Source organism: Crocodylus siamensis, chromosome 4 (assembly GCF_052110815.1).
Source record: "Crocodylus siamensis isolate JL-2025a chromosome 4, ASM5211081v1, whole genome shotgun sequence".
NCBI classification, from domain to species: domain Eukaryota; kingdom Metazoa; phylum Chordata; order Crocodylia; family Crocodylidae; genus Crocodylus; species Crocodylus siamensis.
In genome coordinates, this window is record NC_143398.1 from 88298679 (window position 1) to 88315577 (window position 16899).

Below are 16899 nucleotides of genomic sequence, written 5' to 3' on the forward strand. Positions count from 1 at the left end.
TCTCCCACTGCAATGAAACCTAACAGAATAGGAATGAGAATTCAGTTATTTGCAACTGAGTGAGCCTCCCATCCACCCAGGGTCTTATAATCCAATAGCTGCCTTAGGGCCAAATATAACTGTATAGAATGGTATGCAACAGCCTTTTGTATCCCTCCATAAAACCCCTCAGAAATCAACACGAGGACAAAGGCAAAATAAATACACAGAACCCATACTGGGGAAGAAGAGGAGGTAACCACAACGAGAGAAAAGTCATGCTAGAGAAAGGAAGCAATACTGGACAAATCAGGTTAATTGGTGGTTGATGCAGACAAAAAGGCAGAGCTCTTCAACATATTCCTTAATACTGACCAAAACAATCCCTCCACCTTGAACACAGACAGATGTCCAAAAGGCACCAGACCGCCAAAGGTTAGTGCTGACTTAGTTAAAGAGAACTTGGAAGGACTGGATGGGAACAAGTCAGCTGGCCTGGATGACCTCCATCCACGGGTGCTGAAGGAATTGGCCAGTGTCATTGCTGAGCCGCTGGCACGGCTGTTTGAGCTCTCATGGTGCTCCCGACAGGTCTCTGAAGACCAGAAAAAGGCCAATGTGGTGCCCATTTTTAAGAAGGGGAGATGGGTAACTTTTGGCCAGTCAGTCTTACCTCTATCCCTGGGAAAATACTAGAAAAAATCATCAAAGAGTGTATTTGTGAAAGCCCAGCAAGGGAAATAATGCTGAATGGAAACCAGCATGGGTTCGTCGCAGGTAGATCCTGCCTGACAAACCTTATAGCCTTTTATGACCAGGTCACACACTGCTTTGACACAGGAGAAGAGGCTGATGTCATCTACCTGAATTTTAGGAAGGCCTTCGACACAGTTTCACATCCTATTCTCATAGGGAAGCTAATGGGCTGTGGAGTGCATGCCTACACAGTCAGGTGGGTGGTCAACTGGCTTAGGGACTGCACCCAGAGAGTGGTGATGGATGGGTCATTTTCAACCTGGAAGGAGGTGGTCAGTGGGGTCCCACAGGGTTCAGTCCTTGGGCTTGTATTATTTAATATCTTCATCGGCAATTTGGACGAGGATGTGTTGAGCACCCTCTCCAAGTTTGCAGATGATACCAAATTATGGAGCAAAGTTAATACACCAGAGGGCAGGGAGCAGGTACAAGCCGGCCTGGACAGGTTAGATCAATGGGCGGAACATAATAGGATGCAATTCAACAAAGATAAATGCAAGGCACTCCACCTAGGAAGGAGGAATCCCCAGCACACCTACAGATTGGGGGGTGTCCTCCTCAGCAGCTCAGAGGCTGAGAGAGATCTTGGAGTCATAGTTGACTCCAAGATGAACAGGAGCCAACAGTGCAATGAGGCCATCAACAAAGCCAATCGCACGTTGTCATGTATTAGCAGATGCATGACCAACAGATTGAGGGAGGTGATGCTCCCCCTCTATGCAGCACTAGTCAGGCCACAGTTGGAGTACTGTGTCCAGTTTTGGGCACCGCACTTGAAAAGAGACACGGAGGATATGGAAAGGTTTCAGAGGAGGGCCACCCACATAATTAGTAGTCTCCATGAAACACCCTATGAGGAGAGGTTGAGACATCTGGATCACTTCAGCCTATACAAAAGACGGCTGAGAGGTGAACTTGTGGCCACCTATAAATTTATCAGGGGTGGACAGCAGGGAATTGGGGGTGTCCTGTTTACCAGAGCGCCTCAGGGAGTAACTAGGAATAATGGGTGCAAACTAGTGGAGAGTAGATTTAGGTTAGACATTAGGAAGAATTTTTTTACAATAAGGGTGGCCAGAGTCTGGAATGGGCTTCCAAGAGAGGTGGTGCTGTCACCTAACTTGGACGTCTTCAAGAGGAGGCTTGACAATCACCTGGCTGGGGTGGTCTGACCTCGGTCCTCTTTCCTGCCAGGGGCAGGGTGTCGGACACAATGATCCATTGGGTCCATTCTGACGCTATAATTTATGAAACTATGGTTATTAGGCAACTGATAAGAAAGCAGTAGTGAATCTAAGAAAGAAGCAAGGTGGAGTGATGCCCACTACTTTATCTACACATGTACAGTGAGGTGTGAGCCCACTTCCTGGTCCACACAGGCTTCTGCCTGAGTCTGCATGAGCAGTGAGCTCTGAGCTCACCAGCTGATCTGGTCAGGATATGGCTGGAGCCCCTTGCTTTCCAAGGCTCTGGAATCTAGCGGGTGAACACTGCCACTGTTTGGTTTTCTCCTCCTTCTGCCTGTGGAATGGTTGGAAATGTTCCCTCTGGCAGCAATAACCCAATAGGTGGTGGATGCTAGGGAAAGTATTGAATAAGAGTAGATTACTTCAAAGATACCAGGTTCTGTGTCCTCCCTGTAGGTATAGCATCCACTTATGCCATTGTTGCTGACAGGATACTGGGCCAGATGGACCATTGGTCTAACCTAGGATGGCACTTATGTTCTCATGTCCCTCCCCACTGAATTCAGCAGCAAGGGAAAGAAAGGTACAAGCAGCAACAGAAGTGCAAATTAAGAACATGCACTAAACATGTAGGGATCAATTGATACAAGAAGCTGTCCAGTGGCTTCTCTTCCTGTATCAAATGTTAATGCATTTATTTAAGAAAAATTAATTGAAAAATCAAGAAAGGAGGTAAATATTATCAAATCACTTTCTTCAGCTGAATATTTATTTTACCTGTGATTGCCAAATCAGCAGGGTGTGTGTGTGTGCGTGTGTGTAGATGTAACAAATGCTTAAACTGGAAAACAGTAAGAACAGATAAAGATTGGATAGGAGGGCCTGGATTTGACTGTGTTCCTTTTGCTGAAAAGATTTATCAAAACACAAATATAAAAAATGGTATAATTAAATGTGTGAAGTAGAATGGGGCAAGGAAGACAGGGAAGGGAAATCTGAATGGCAAAAAACAGCAACAAGAATTTCATAAAAATAAGTATCCTATGTTCATGATATGCTTATACATAAACATTATATTTCCGTGCCAGGCCAACAACCTTTTAAATGACAGATTGAAAAATAACTAATTCATTTTTTTTTTCCCTTTTTCTCTCACTCTTTTTCTGGTCCAAATAGGGCCCTGCAGAACACAGGCTGACTGCATTTAAACATGAAACTAGTGACCATGCCAAACATACTGCACATTGTTTATATATCAAAGGGGAAGAGACTTGTATTCCTACTACATTATATATTCCCTTAGCACAGTACACCGTATTACATTATATTATGTTACAAGCATCACATATTACATTTCCTAATTGTAGACACTATAACAGATTTCCCTGCTTTTTTTCTCGAGACCAGAAAATAGCATTCCACTCCTCACCCTGAAAGCATTATTATATTGAACCACTATTACTACTAATATTAATACTGAGAATAATCATAATAAATATAAAAAGGGAACAAGCTGCTCGCTGGTCTAAACCATGTCCACCTTCCACAACCGGCGGGTCACAAGCCGGGAGAGCGGGGCTCGGCGGCCATGGCCTGCAGGCGGCAGCAGACAACACCGGCCAGCGGCTGCTCCTGCCCGGTCCTCCGCCCCGCCTTTGTTTCAGTTCCGGTCCCGGACGCCCCGCTCCGGCCCCTGCGTGAGGCTCATCCCCGTTATTAGCGGTCACTCCGCAAGCGCCACGACACGCGGCGGCCACGAGAGGAGCTCCGTTGCGGCGCTTAACCCCCGGCCCCGCGTTTCAAGGCTCCTGCCAGTCGGGCAGCCGCCGTGCGAGACCCGCAGCGCACAGCCCCGGCCAATGGCGGGGGGCGCTCGGCGCAGCGCGACTCCAGCAGCGACGATCCGCAGCCCCACGAGAAGTCTCGGCCGCCCCCAGCCGCCCCAGCGAGGCCGAGACGGGCAGCGCGACAGCGGCCCAGGCCTTGACTCCGCTCCGCAGCGAAATGGCGGCGGCCGGGGGGAGGAGAGGGGGAGCGGGGGGGGGGGGCGATGTGGCGAGGCTCCTGATTGGTCCGATTTTGCCGCAGCCTCTCGGTTCCCGGGGAAGCGCCCCCCCCTCCCAACTCCGCACGCACCCCGCCGCTCCCCGCCATAAACGCGCCTCGAAACCCGCTCCCCGCGAGCGGGAAGGCCTGGGACGGGCAGGCCCCGCACACACGAGTAAACCGGGGGACAAAGTCCAGGGCAAGCGGCTCTTAGCTGCACTGGGGAGGAGGGGGTGGCAGGGCGCCCAGGACGGCACGGTGGGCTTCACCTGCCAGAGCCCGGGACAGAGTGAGAGTCGGGCGGCGAGTGGCGCGCGAAGCGTGTCCCAGCTCTCTCTCTCAGTCTGTCTCTTGTCTTCCCCGCGGGGCGCGGGGGGTGGCAGAGTGAAAACCGAGCCGCAAACAAGCAAGGCCGAGCTAGGGGCGGGAGAGGAGGAGCCGCGGGCCTCGCTCTCCCCCCCTCCCGCCGGGCTCGCTCCCGCCTTCTTTTCTTTCTCTCAGTTTTCAATCAGGTCGGCTCCCAGGGAATATACGCACACGTCACCCAGCCAGCAGCACACTCTGTAGCTTGCGCTTTACGTGGTCATGTCGGGTCGCGGTAAAGGAGGCAAGGGGCTGGGGAAAGGTGGCGCCAAGCGCCACAGGAAGGTGCTGCGGGACAACATCCAGGGCATCACCAAGCCGGCCATTCGGCGCCTGGCTCGGCGCGGCGGCGTGAAGCGCATCTCCGGCCTCATCTACGAGGAGACCCGCGGGGTGCTCAAGGTCTTCCTGGAGAACGTGATCCGTGACGCCGTCACCTACACGGAGCACGCCAAGCGCAAGACCGTCACCGCCATGGACGTGGTCTACGCGCTCAAGCGCCAGGGCCGCACCCTCTACGGCTTCGGCGGCTGAGCTGCCCGTTCCAAATCCTCAGCAAAACATCTGTACCTAAGGCTCTTTTCAGAGCCACCCACTTCTTCACAATAAGAGCTGTTCACTACTGTTGTGCTTTTAGACAAGCCAGCACTTCTGTGTAAGGATAAGCTTCCTAATTAAGAAGGCATTTTATTATTATTAGTCCAACATACTATTTCGTAACGTTTACGCAGTGGAGAATACTGTTCTAAATAATACAGATGGTTCCGTGAATAGTAGGTGCTTTTCACAAATTTTACTACCTAGGAGCCTGAACAAAGTTCTCTCTGTCTGATCTGTCATCAGCAATTACACCCTTTCAGAGAGGTCTTGGGTGGCTCTTAAAAGAGCCTTTTACTTGGTTCGGTATTAACAGTGCTGCTAATAGAACGTGGCTACTTAGAGCTGGTGTACTTGGTGACAGCCTTGGTGCCCTCGGACACGGCGTGCTTGGCCAGCTCCCCGGGCAGCAGCAGGCGCACGGCGGTCTGGATCTCCCGGGACGTGATGGTGGAGCGCTTGTTGTAGTGCGCCAAGCGGGAGGCCTCGCCGGCGATGCGCTCGAAGATGTCGTTGACGAAGGAGTTCATGATGCCCATGGCCTTGGACGAGATGCCGGTGTCCGGGTGCACCTGCTTCAGCACCTTGTACACGTAGATGGAGTAGCTCTCCTTGCGGCTCTTCTTGCGCTTCTTGTCGCCCTTCTTCTGGGTCTTAGTCACAGCTTTTTTTGAGCCCTTCTTGGGAGCAGGAGCAGATTTTGCCGGTTCCGGCATTCCAAAGATTTTTTCAAGACTTCCCAGTTGCTGAACAACAACGTGACAGCAAGAGGAGCTGCTCCTGTATTTATATGGGTGTTATGCAAATTAGGGTATTCTACATTCAGCGTTCCCATTGGTGAAAAGAAATCGCGTCATTACAGACGTTTTCCCATTCACCCTTGCTTGAAGCCGGTATCCCAGAACAGTGACTGACTATCAATACTGGGGAAGCACTTATTTGAAAAACCCCTTTGTACCTGAACAAAAGATCTGGTAAGATTTTCACTGCTCAGCTGATTTAGCATCCACTTGTATTTAGTGAAAGACATTGCACAAAACTTTCTCATTTTTATTTTAAACAATCATGGACTAATTGGTAAAGATAATACATTTTAACTAATTGTATTAAACTAGAGTTATGTTAATTTCCAATTAATTTTGGTATAAAACGAGTATCGATAAAGGCCTGTATATTTTCAGGAACAGTAATACTATGTAGAAGTTCTTTTTCTAACTTCAGATTGATGTAAGGCTTTTGCTTATAAGAAAAAAATGCGGAACAGCTCTTATTGTGAAAAAGTGGGTGGCTCTGAAAAGAGCCTTAGATACAGATGTTTTGCTGAGGATTTGGAACGGGCAGCTCAGCCGCCGAAGCCGTAGAGGGTGCGGCCCTGGCGCTTGAGCGCGTAGACCACGTCCATGGCGGTGACGGTCTTGCGCTTGGCGTGCTCCGTGTAGGTGACGGCGTCACGGATCACGTTCTCCAGGAAGACCTTGAGCACCCCGCGGGTCTCCTCGTAAATGAGGCCGGAGATGCGCTTCACGCCGCCGCGCCGAGCCAGGCGCCGAATGGCCGGCTTGGTGATGCCCTGGATGTTGTCCCGCAGCACCTTCCTGTGGCGCTTGGCGCCGCCTTTCCCCAGCCCCTTGCCTCCTTTGCCGCGACCCGACATGATCACGTAAAGCGCAAGCTACAGAGTGTGCTGCTGGCTGGGTGACGTGTGCGTATATTCCCTGGGAGCCGACCTGATTGAAAACTGAGAGAAAGAAAAGAGGGCGGGAGCGAGCCCGGCGGGAGGGGGGGAGAGCGAGGCCCGCGGCTCCTCCTCTCCCGCCCCTAGCTCTGCCTTGCTTGTTTGCGACTCGGTTTTCACTCTGCCACCCCCCGCGCCCCGCGGGGAAGACAAGAGACAGACTGAGAGAGAGAGCTGGGACACGCTTCGCGCGCCACTCGCTGCCCGACTCTCACTCTGTCCCGGGCTCTGGCAGGTGAAGCCCGCCGTGCCGTCCTGGGCGCCCTGCCACCCCCTCCTCCCCAGTGCAGCTAAGAGCCGCTTGCCCTGGACTTTGTCCCCCGGTTTACTCGTGTGTGCGGGGCCTGCCCGTCCCAGGCCTTCCCGCTCGCGGGGAGCGGGTTTCGAGGCGCGTTTATGGCGGGGAGCGGCGGGGTGCGTGCGGAGTTGGGAGGGGGGGGCGCTTCCCCGGGAACCGAGAGGCTGCGGCAAAATCGGACCAATCAGGAGCCTCGCCACATCGCCCCCCCCCCCCGCTCCCCCTCTCCTCCCCCCGGCCGCCGCCATTTCGCTGCGGAGCGGAGTCAAGGCCTGGGCCGCTGTCGCGCTGCCCGTCTCGGCCTCGCTGGGGCGGCTGGGGGCGGCCGAGACTTCTCGTGGGGCTGCGGGTCCCCGCGGCGCCCTCTGGTTCTCGGGGGTGGGGCCTAGGCTGGGCCGGCGAGGAGGTGTCCGCCCTTGGCGCGCGAGGCAGCGCGTGCTGGGAAGCGGTGGGTGGGGGCTCCCGGGGCGGTGTCACACACTGACGCTCTCAGCCCTGTCGCGGGCCACGCAGCCGGGCCGAGACCAGCCTTTCTGAAGGCAGCTCCTGGGCGCCCGCTGCTGAAAGCCGACCAGGCTCGTGCCCCTCCGCGCCGCGGCCCCGCACAGATACACGCGTGGGCAGGGAAGCAGTCGCTTTATTCGTCGTTCTCGCTAACCTCGCTAGAGCTCTCCCTGACCGGCATCGCCCCCCTTCACTCAGGAAGGGTGCGGGGAGGGGGCTAACGACCTTTCCTCGACATGACTGGAGAAATCCCTTTCCGAGGCCAAGGGACCGATCCCCCCGCTGTTTTTAATCCGGTCTCTCTCAAACCCAAACTGAATTAGGTGCCACGAGAATCCAGAGATTACAAATGATTTTCTGATTGGACCTTTTTCCCTAAGCTCTGCTGACAATAAAGTTTTGGCAGCAAGAAAGGATGTGTTCCTGGCAAGTTTCTTTTGCCCTTCACTGTATCTTTTTTTCACAATGAACTGCCCTAGCTCTTGTTTTTCCTCATGGCCAAGTCAGGAGACTTGCTTAAATACATTTTCTGTGTTACAAAGCTGTTGACAAGAGAGTTGGAGCAGCCTGCTGCACCCACGCCATGGTATCACAGGCAGCCAGTGTGTGTAGCCTGTTGTAGATCAAGCAGGAAGCAGAAAGCAGAGGAAGAGAAGCTGAGTAGCACTAAGGAGGCCATGGACTTCAATTTAAGGCACACCTGCCAAAAAGATTGGCCCTCACTGCTTTAAAACTAGAAGGTCACACAAAACAAAGATAATGGAATTGGTATTAATATAAATATATTTTTCTTAGTGACATTTCATAAAAGGTGAATATTCTTAGCCTTATTTTTTCAGATCAAAGGCTGTATATGTATGTGTGTATTTCTTAGTCAGGCAAGGTTCTTTGAGTAGATGTGATATTTATTAGACCACCTGAGTAGTTGGAAAAAAGTTCTTAGCAAGCTTTTGGGCACAGTCACCCTTCATCAGGCACAGGGAGTCTCTTAGTAGCATTTTATAAAAAGTGAATATTCTTAGCTTTCATTTGTTCTGAACCCAATTTAATATATGGGCTGGGTGGGAGAATGCCTGATATAAAATAATTACTTTATAAGATATGTGTAATGGTGTTTATTTAATTGTGCAAAATACAGGAAACAAAAAGATAAGCTTCCTGCAGTGATTCAGTAGCCACATCAGTGTGTGTGTGTTTGTTATTATGTGATCACAGTGCAACAACACAAAGTGTTTGATCCACAGGTTGACATAAAGAAACAAATAAATTTAACTTTTAAAATGTATTTATAGTTACTTTATTATGTGATGTAATTGTAAGAAAAGTAATGTATGGTAGTTCCTTTCAGTTTTATTATACAATGTCATAGACTTAAGTGTGTGTCCTCATTTACTATTTGGTTATAATTAAAAGATAACTTATTGAAATACAGGCAAACCTGGGTCAGAACAAAGGCTATTTTAGGAATATAAAATATAATACAATATTCTTTTCCTATAACTATATATCTTCCACTTGCATAGGTGTATGTTGACTCTTTTTATATAGCACTAGCAGCACTAGCATACTTGCACTAGAATGCTAGATGATGCTGAGACAGTTTAGTTTTAACATTTGTCCTAAAAAAAGAGAGCGTGATCTCTAATGAATGGACCAATATACTGCAATGGCAGTCAGAGAGATAGAAATTCCCAGCTTAGGGTGGGTGGCCTTGAGCAAAGCTCTTTGCCTCTTAGGCCTCTGTTTCCTTCTTTGTAAAATGGAGATAATGATCATAGAAACTAAGGCCTGGAAGGAACCTCAAAAGATCATCAAGTCCAACCCCCTGCTCAGAATCATAGAAATTAAGGGCTGGGAGGGACCATGAAAGATTGAATCCAACACACAGGCTCTGGGCAGGAAAACTGCTGAAATCAAATGATCCCAGCAAAGTGGCTGTCCAGTCTCCTCTTGAAGAAGCCCAAGGTTAGGGACTGCACCACCTCCTTGGCAAGTCTATTCTAGATTCTGGTTACTGTTATTGTAAAGAAGTTCTTCCTTATGGCCAACCTGAAACCATCCTCTAACAGTTTATGGCCATTGCTTCTTGTCCTCCCCTGGGACACCCTAGTAAAAAGTTTTTTCTCCTAGCTCCCAATATTCACCACTTACATACTTACAGGTGGCCACCATTCCCCCTCAGTCTTCTCTTCCCCAGGCTGAACAGTCCCAGATCCCTTAGTCTTTCCTCATAAGGTTTGTCCTCCAGGCCCTTAATCATTCTTGTGACCCTTCTCTGGACCCTTTCAAGATTCTCCATGTCTTTTTTGAAGGGTGGCACCTAGAACTGGACACAGTACCCCAGCTGGGGTCTCATCAATGCCGAGTAGAGAGGAAGTATCACTTCCTTAGCCCTGCTTGTGATATATTGGCTAATGCATCTCAGTATGCTATAAGTTCTGTTGACTACAGCATTGCACTGGCAGCTTATGTTCATCCCATTATCAACCATAACCTGAGATCCCTTTCAGTCATTGCGCTGGCCAGGACATCTCCACCTAACCTATATTCTTGTCACTGGTTACTTCTCCCCAGATGAAGCACCCTGTATTTATCCTTATTGAACTGCATTTGGTTCCGCTCCACCCACCTTACCAGCTTGTCCAGGTCCACTTGGAACCATATCATATCCTCTAGCATGACCGCTTTTCCCCATAACTTAGTATCATCTGCAAACTTGGCCAGCAAACTTTCCACATCCTCATCTAAATAACTGATAAAGATGTTGACCAGTACAAGGCCAAGAGCTGAACCCTGCAGGACACCACTGGCCACCTCCCACCAAGATGATACAGACCCGTCCACTAACACACTCTAGGTTTGACCCCTTACCCAGTTCCCAACCTACCTGACAGTGGACTCTGTCAGCCAACAATCACAATCCCGTAGTTCTTTTATAAGATCATCATGGGAGTCCATCTCAAATACCTTTTTCAAATCCAAGTATATGACATCAACCTTGTCTCCCACATGCAAGCAGTTTGTTACTTGATCATAGAAGGAGACGAGGTAGGTCAGACATGACCTGCCCGCAACAAAACCTGGCTATCCTTGATAGTCCTGCCTTCTGCCAGTCTCTCTCAATTTTATTTTTTATTTAATTTGTGTCCACGGACAAAATAGTCAAAATTGATTCCAAATCCAAGTGTCCAGAACCATAAGTGGCCCTACTACCAGCAAACATCATCCACCCGCACCTGGGGCTTCAGTTGTTTCCAAAACCTTTGTTGGGCCAGTCTCTCACAAATGGGCTTCTTGATAATTTTTTTCCAAAATTGTACCTGGTATTGAGGTCAAACTGATTGACCTATAGATTACCAGATCCTCCCTCTTCCCTTTTAAAGAGTGGCACCACATTGGCCTTTTTCCAGTCTTCTAGGACCTTTCCCAAGCACCATGAGTCTTCAAATACCTTCACCAATGATTCCACAATGACTCCAGCCAATTCCCTCAGTACTCCCAGGTGTAGTCCATCCAGTTCTGCTAACTTAAAGACATTCAGCTGCTCTAAGTGCTCCCTCACCAGTTTGACACTGACCATTGGTTGGCAATGCTTCCCTTCCCAGCATCCACCCAGTATCCAACCAGTCGAGCGACCACCATTTGTATGAAGGAACATGGATGTAAAGTATTCATTAAAGAGTTTATCTTTCTCCTGACTGTCTGTTATCAGCTGTCCCGTCCCATTCTGCAAGGACCCCGCATTTTCCCTGGTGTGGACTTCTTTCATGTACTGTTTTGAGATTGACTGGTGAAAAGTGCACTGTAAATGCCAGATAATATTATTTAAACTGTAGGGAGGACAGAATGTTTGAAACAAGAAAGATACAGAAGAGAAGGAAGTGGCATGAAGCTAGCACAGCTGTGGGTAAAACCAAAGCCTCAGTTGAACATTCTATTGAATGTACTGTGCTGCTTCTACAGAAAAATAATTACTCTCTTCATTGTAGCACCTTTCTAGGTGCTAATGAAAATAATAATGAAGTATGGTCTTAATTCCCTTTTACAATAAAATGTATATTTTTAAAAGAGAAAAGCATAACTTACTTGTCATCTTTCAACAGTATCCAGAGGTCAAAAGGGCATGCTTTGGAACTCCAATAGTCAGTCTGCTGAAGCATTGTATTTGAGCCTTAAGAATATGGTCAATACCAAAAGAAACGTCCCAAAGTTCAATACAGCCCTTCCACTCCCATTGAAAGTGTGTAGAGGTGAGTATTTCAAAACAACATATCTTCCAAGGCCCTGGGCATAATAGGGTTCATATTAATCACTGTCTTTGTAAAATACTTTAGGGTGTATTCATGAAAAATATTGTTATTAGTCTTTGAAAATCCTGATAAAGTGCTTTGGGTGTTTGTTTATTGAGGCAGTAGATGATCTGACAAGAATGGCTGGGTTATAGCAGTACATATCTAACTCAGAAACCATTTATTTACAAACACACATTTGGGTCTGAATGATCCCTTTGAGCACATCACCTGGAATCCATCTTACCTGATGCCAAACACTTGATCATCACTTTGAAGTTCTGGGTTGTTTTTTGTTCATGGGATAGATTGAGCATACTATGTTTAAGGTTACAAAGGCCTTCCTCAAGCACATATTTATAATGAAATGGCTTCCTCCTCATCTAGACATATATATATATATGACCCAAATATATTGTGTTAGCGAAATCTGTTGCCTTCGTAAAAAAAAGATTGAGCAGAATCTGTTTTCTGTATTCAAAGACTGATATAGCACAGTTAATCACAAGGCCTTAAAGCCTTTTACAAAGATGGTCTATATCATTATCCCTATTTCACACATGGGGAAAAAAGAGGGGTAATGTCATTTTGTGACCCCTCAAAACCATCAGTTCATTGTCAATACCTAACTGATTAGATCTATGTGGAGGTCTTACATTTCATTAAGCCAATGAGTTGCATTATCACACATGCATGGAACAATCAAGAGTGTAGCAGGCAACCTGAGTTATGCTAAATCTCTTAGCCATAGTTTAGGCCTTCCCAGAACTAAGCAATACAATTGTACAGAGTGCCTTATAAGGCAGTGGAAGAACTGAGTGCTGTGACTGGTACAGCCAGTGAACCAGGTATATCAGTTTCCCTAAAAGGAAATTAATCCAAAAACTGAATAGGATTGGAGTACCTTATATAAAAAGATGATGTAAGGAACTTGAGGATTCGACAATTTGGGATGAGAAAGTTATAAAAGTAATGGATAAATAAAGGGACAGTTGTGTGTTCATGCTGTTACTCTGGGGAGATTGGGGGCAGTCACGGAGTTTCTGCTTGAACAGCAGGAAAGCCAGAACCAAACATCCCACACACCCAGTGGAGAACCCGCGGCTGGTACCACCAAAGGTCACTGCTATAATGTCTAAAGGCTAATCAGTTAGCTGTTAACAAATCAACTGATGGGGTGCTTTAGATCTCAATGTGTGCCAAGCAACAATCTTGATGTCACATAATCAGGCAGTGAAGGTGGGCAATGTTCTTGAAATAATTTCATTGTTCTAGGGAATGCGTTTCTTAAATGGTTGTGGGACTATTGTTGACACACCAGTGCTCATTTTCTGCTGTCTACAAGGCTGTATAAACAGGAAGGGGTATTGCTCACTTCTTTTGCAGGCCTCATAGTTTCATAGTTTCTAGGGTCGGAAGTGACCTAAGCAGATCATCTAGTCCGACCCCCAGCCATGGCAGGAAAGAATACTGGGGTCAAATGACCCCAGCAAGATGTGCACCTAACCTCCTCTTAAACACCCCCAGGGTAGGAGCCTGCACCACTTCTCTTGGAAGCTGGTTCCAGGCCGTAGCCGCCCTGACCATAAAGTAGCGCCTCCTCATATCTAACCTGAACCTACCCTCTGCCAGCTTGTGACCATTATTCCTGGTCACTCCTGGCGGTGCTCGGGGGAACAGTGACTCCCCCAATGCCTGCTGGTCCCCCCTGACTAGTTTATAACAGGCCACAAGATACCCCCTCAGCCTTCTCTTTTGGAGGCTGAACAGGTTCAGGTCCCATAGCCTCTCCTCATAGGGCCTGCCCTGTTGTCCCCTGATCATACGAGTGGCCTCCTCTGGACCCTCTCCATGCTGTCCACATCCCTCTTGAAGTGCGGCGCCCAGAACTGGATGCAATACTCCAGTTGTGGCCCGACCAGTGCCGCATAGAGGGGGAGGATCACCTCTTTGGACCTGCTCGAGATGCATCTGTGGATGCATGACAAGGTGCGGTTGACCTTCCTGACTGCCTCCCCACACTGCCGGCCCATGTTCATCTTGGAGTCAGTGATGACCCCCAGATCCCTTTCCGCCTCCGTGCTGACAAGAGGGGAGTTCCCTAACCTGTAGGTATGGTGCCGGTTGTTCCTCCCCAGGTGCATCACCTTGCACTTGTCTGTGTTGAAACCCATCCTATTCTCGTCCGCCCACCCTTGTAACCTGTCCAGGTCTGATTGTAGCCTGTTGCATCCTTCCAGTGTGCCCATGTCCCCCCACATCTTAGTGTCATCAGCAAATTTGAGCAGGGTGCTTTTTACCTCCTCATCCAAATCACTGATGAAGATGTTGAACAGTGCGGGCCCGAGGACCGAGCCCTGCGGAACCCCACTGCCCACGTCCTTCCAGGATGAGAAGGACCCATCCACTACCACCCTCTGGGTGCGGCCCTCCAGCCAGTTGGCGACCTATTTGACTGTGTGGGTGTCTACACCACAGCCCCCCAGTTTCTTAATGAGAATGGGGTAAAAGACAGCGTCAAAAGCATTCCGGAAGTCCAGGAAGACTATATCCACTGCTACCCCTGCATCTAATGATCTGGTGATCTGATTGTAAAAGGTCACCAGGTTGGGCTGACAGGACCTGCCACTGATGAACCTGTGTTGGTTGCCTCTAAGCATGCAGTCCCCTGCTGGTCCCTCATGGATGTGTGCCAGCATAATTTTCTCAAACAGCTTGCCTAGGATCGAGGTAAGACTAACTGGCCTATAGTTTCCCGGGTCCTCCTTCCTCCCTTTTTTGAAGATGGGGACCACGTTGGCCCTCTTCCAGTCCTCTGGTACCTCACCAGAGCACCACAAGTGCTCATAAAGTTGTGCCGGGGACTTGCAATGACCTCGGCCAGTTCCTTTAGAACTCTAGGGTGGAGATCATCTGGGCCAGCTGACTTGAATACGTCCAACCCCTCCAGAAGCTCCCTAACTAAATCCTCGTTAACCCATGGCCCAGGTGTGCCTTCCCCGGGGCCCGAGGGGGGCCCAGCAGGGAGGTGGCTGTTCTGGTCCCTACTTAGGAAGACGGAGGCAAAGAAATCGTTAAACATGTTAGCTTTGCCGTCTGGTGTGACAACCAAGTTTCCCATGGTGTCCTGCAAGGGCCCCACATTACCCGGGACCTTCTTTTTACCCCCTACATATTTAAAAAAGGACTTCTTATTGTCCTTAATCTGGGAAGCTAGCCCCAGTTCCATCTCTGCCTTGGCCTTCCTAACTACCCCCCTACATCCCCGAGCTACTACAGAATAGTCCTCCCTGGTGATGACCCCTTCTTTCCATTGGGTGTAAGCCTCCTTTTTAGCAAGGAGACATTTCCGGATGCTTTTGGTGAGCCACGGAGGCTTGTGTGCTCTCCTGCTCCCTTTGATCCTCATTGGGATTACCTTCCTTTGGGCTTGGAGGATCGCCTCCTTAAGGAGCGACCACTGTCCTTGGACATCTGGCTCCCCTCCCCTCTGGGACCTTAGCGCATCCCCAACTATCCTCCTTAGCTCGTTGAAGGTTGCCCTCCTGAAATCTAGGGCTGCTGCCTTACTGCATGCCTTTGCCACCTTGCGCTGGATGGTGAATTCCAGCAGGTGATGATCGCTGTCGCCCAGGTGGTCGAGCTCCCGCAGCCCCCTCACCAGGTCATCACCCGTGGCCAGCACTAGGTCCAACAAGGCGTCTCCCCTGGTGGGGCTGTGCACCTCCTGGGTTAGATGGAAGTCCTGCACTCTGGCCAAGAACCTACGTGAGAGTTCAGACCTGGCTGACTGTTCTTCCCAGCAGATGTCTGGGAAGTTTAGGTCCCCCATGACTACCACATCCTTAGCCTTCACTACCTCTGTGAGCTGACCCAAGAATTCCTGGTCAAGCTCTTCTCCCTGGTTGGGAGGTCTGTAGTAGACTCCCACCATTAAGTCCCTTTCCCCTCGACTGCCTGTTACTCTAACCCAAAGCAGTTCAGAGTGCCCCTCCCCTGACTCCTTGCTAATTAACGAGGACGTGTATTCCTCCTTAATATAGAGCGCCACGCCCCCACCTCTCTTTCCTATCCTGTCCCTCCTGTACAGCCTATAGCCCTTGACATTCACCGCCCAATCATGAGTTTCATCCCACCACGTTTCCATGATCCCCACTATGTCCGGGCTGGTGCCAGCCAGCAGGAGGGTGAGTTCCTCCTGCTTGTTGCCCATGCTACGAGCGTTTGTGTAGAGGCATTTGAGGCCTCCTGTGGGTGTGTGTACTGACCCCCTAGTCCCAGCGTTACCCTGGCCCCTCTCTCACCTGTTTGTTCGCTTTGCTTGTTGGTCTGGGCTGAGCTGTAGTTGTGGGTGCTGTTTGGTCTGGCAGTCTGATGTTTTCTCTGCCCTTACCTTTCCCTTCCCCCGACGAGCCTAGTTTAAAGCCTGCCGGAGGAGGTCCGCCAACCTAGAAGAGAACACATGCTTACCTTTAGGGGAAAGGCCTTGATAAACTATAGTGTTGTTCTTATACCTATGTGGGATGCATAGACAAAAGTACACATTGAGGATATTCTATGTTACAAATGTTCACACCTAGGTACTTTGTTTTCATATGTATATCAAGACATCAGATGAAATGAGCTTCAGCCCACAAAAACTAGTGCAACATGATGCATGCTCATGCCCACATGAACACACACACTTTGGTTAGTTTATAAGGTGCTTATCTATCCTTCCTTTAACATACCATTGTGTTTATTGAGGCTGGGTTCACAACACACAGGAAAATAATGAGGGCTATATGTTCACACATCCTTGGTTCAGAAGGAAAGGTTATATCAATATTAAAAAATCCAATGCTAAAATAACAGGAAGAGATAGAGTGGGGATTCATAATTACAGTATTTGGCTGTTTGAAATGTCTTTCTTCCTATATTAAAGTTTCACATTGTGTTCTTTGTAGGAACAGGACAAGAAATAATGGATATACACTCCAGCAAGTGAGATTAAGATATTAGGAAGAACTTTCTAATCATGGAGTTAGTTAAGGTAGTAAATTACCTTAGAGAGGTTGCAAAATCTCCATCATTGAAGGTGTTTGAAACAGGAAAGATGCACTGAAATTTTTGCCAGCAAAAATAAATGGATTTTTTAGTCACTTG

General features: G+C 48.8%; 3 protein-coding genes across 3 annotated transcripts; 1 reads left to right on the top strand and 2 right to left on the bottom strand.

The window, feature by feature from the left end:
* Nucleotides 1-2569: 2569 nt before the first annotated feature.
* Nucleotides 2570-4883, top strand: LOC149866010 (histone H4). Its single transcript, XM_090042785.1, has one exon. The coding sequence runs from the start codon at nucleotides 4554-4556 to the stop codon at nucleotides 4863-4865; it is 312 nt and encodes a 103-aa protein (XP_089898911.1). The 5' UTR covers nucleotides 2570-4553; the 3' UTR covers nucleotides 4866-4883.
* A 364-nt stretch (nucleotides 4884-5247) lies between these two features.
* Nucleotides 5248-5887, bottom strand: LOC149866011 (histone H2B 1/2/3/4/6). Its single transcript, XM_090042786.1, has one exon. It carries the CDS (start codon nucleotides 5642-5644, stop codon nucleotides 5264-5266), a length of 381 nt encoding a protein of 126 aa, XP_089898912.1. The 5' UTR covers nucleotides 5645-5887; the 3' UTR covers nucleotides 5248-5263.
* Nucleotides 5888-5910: 23 nt separating this feature from the next.
* On the bottom strand, nucleotides 5911-7283 carry LOC149866012 (histone H4). The gene has a single exon (XM_090042790.1). The coding sequence runs from the start codon at nucleotides 6580-6582 to the stop codon at nucleotides 6271-6273; it is 312 nt and encodes a 103-aa protein (XP_089898916.1). The 5' UTR covers nucleotides 6583-7283; the 3' UTR covers nucleotides 5911-6270.
* Nucleotides 7284-16899: the final 9616 nt, after the last annotated feature.

Excerpts from the sequence above, each read along its gene's own strand:
- LOC149866012 (XM_090042790.1), bottom strand. The coding sequence starts at position 6,582 with ATGTCGGGTCGCGGCAAAGGAGGCAAGGGGCTGGGGAAAGGCGGCGCC.
- LOC149866010 (XM_090042785.1), top strand. The coding sequence starts at position 4,554 with ATGTCGGGTCGCGGTAAAGGAGGCAAGGGGCTGGGGAAAGGTGGCGCC.
- LOC149866011 (XM_090042786.1), bottom strand. The coding sequence starts at position 5,644 with ATGCCGGAACCGGCAAAATCTGCTCCTGCTCCCAAGAAGGGCTCAAAA.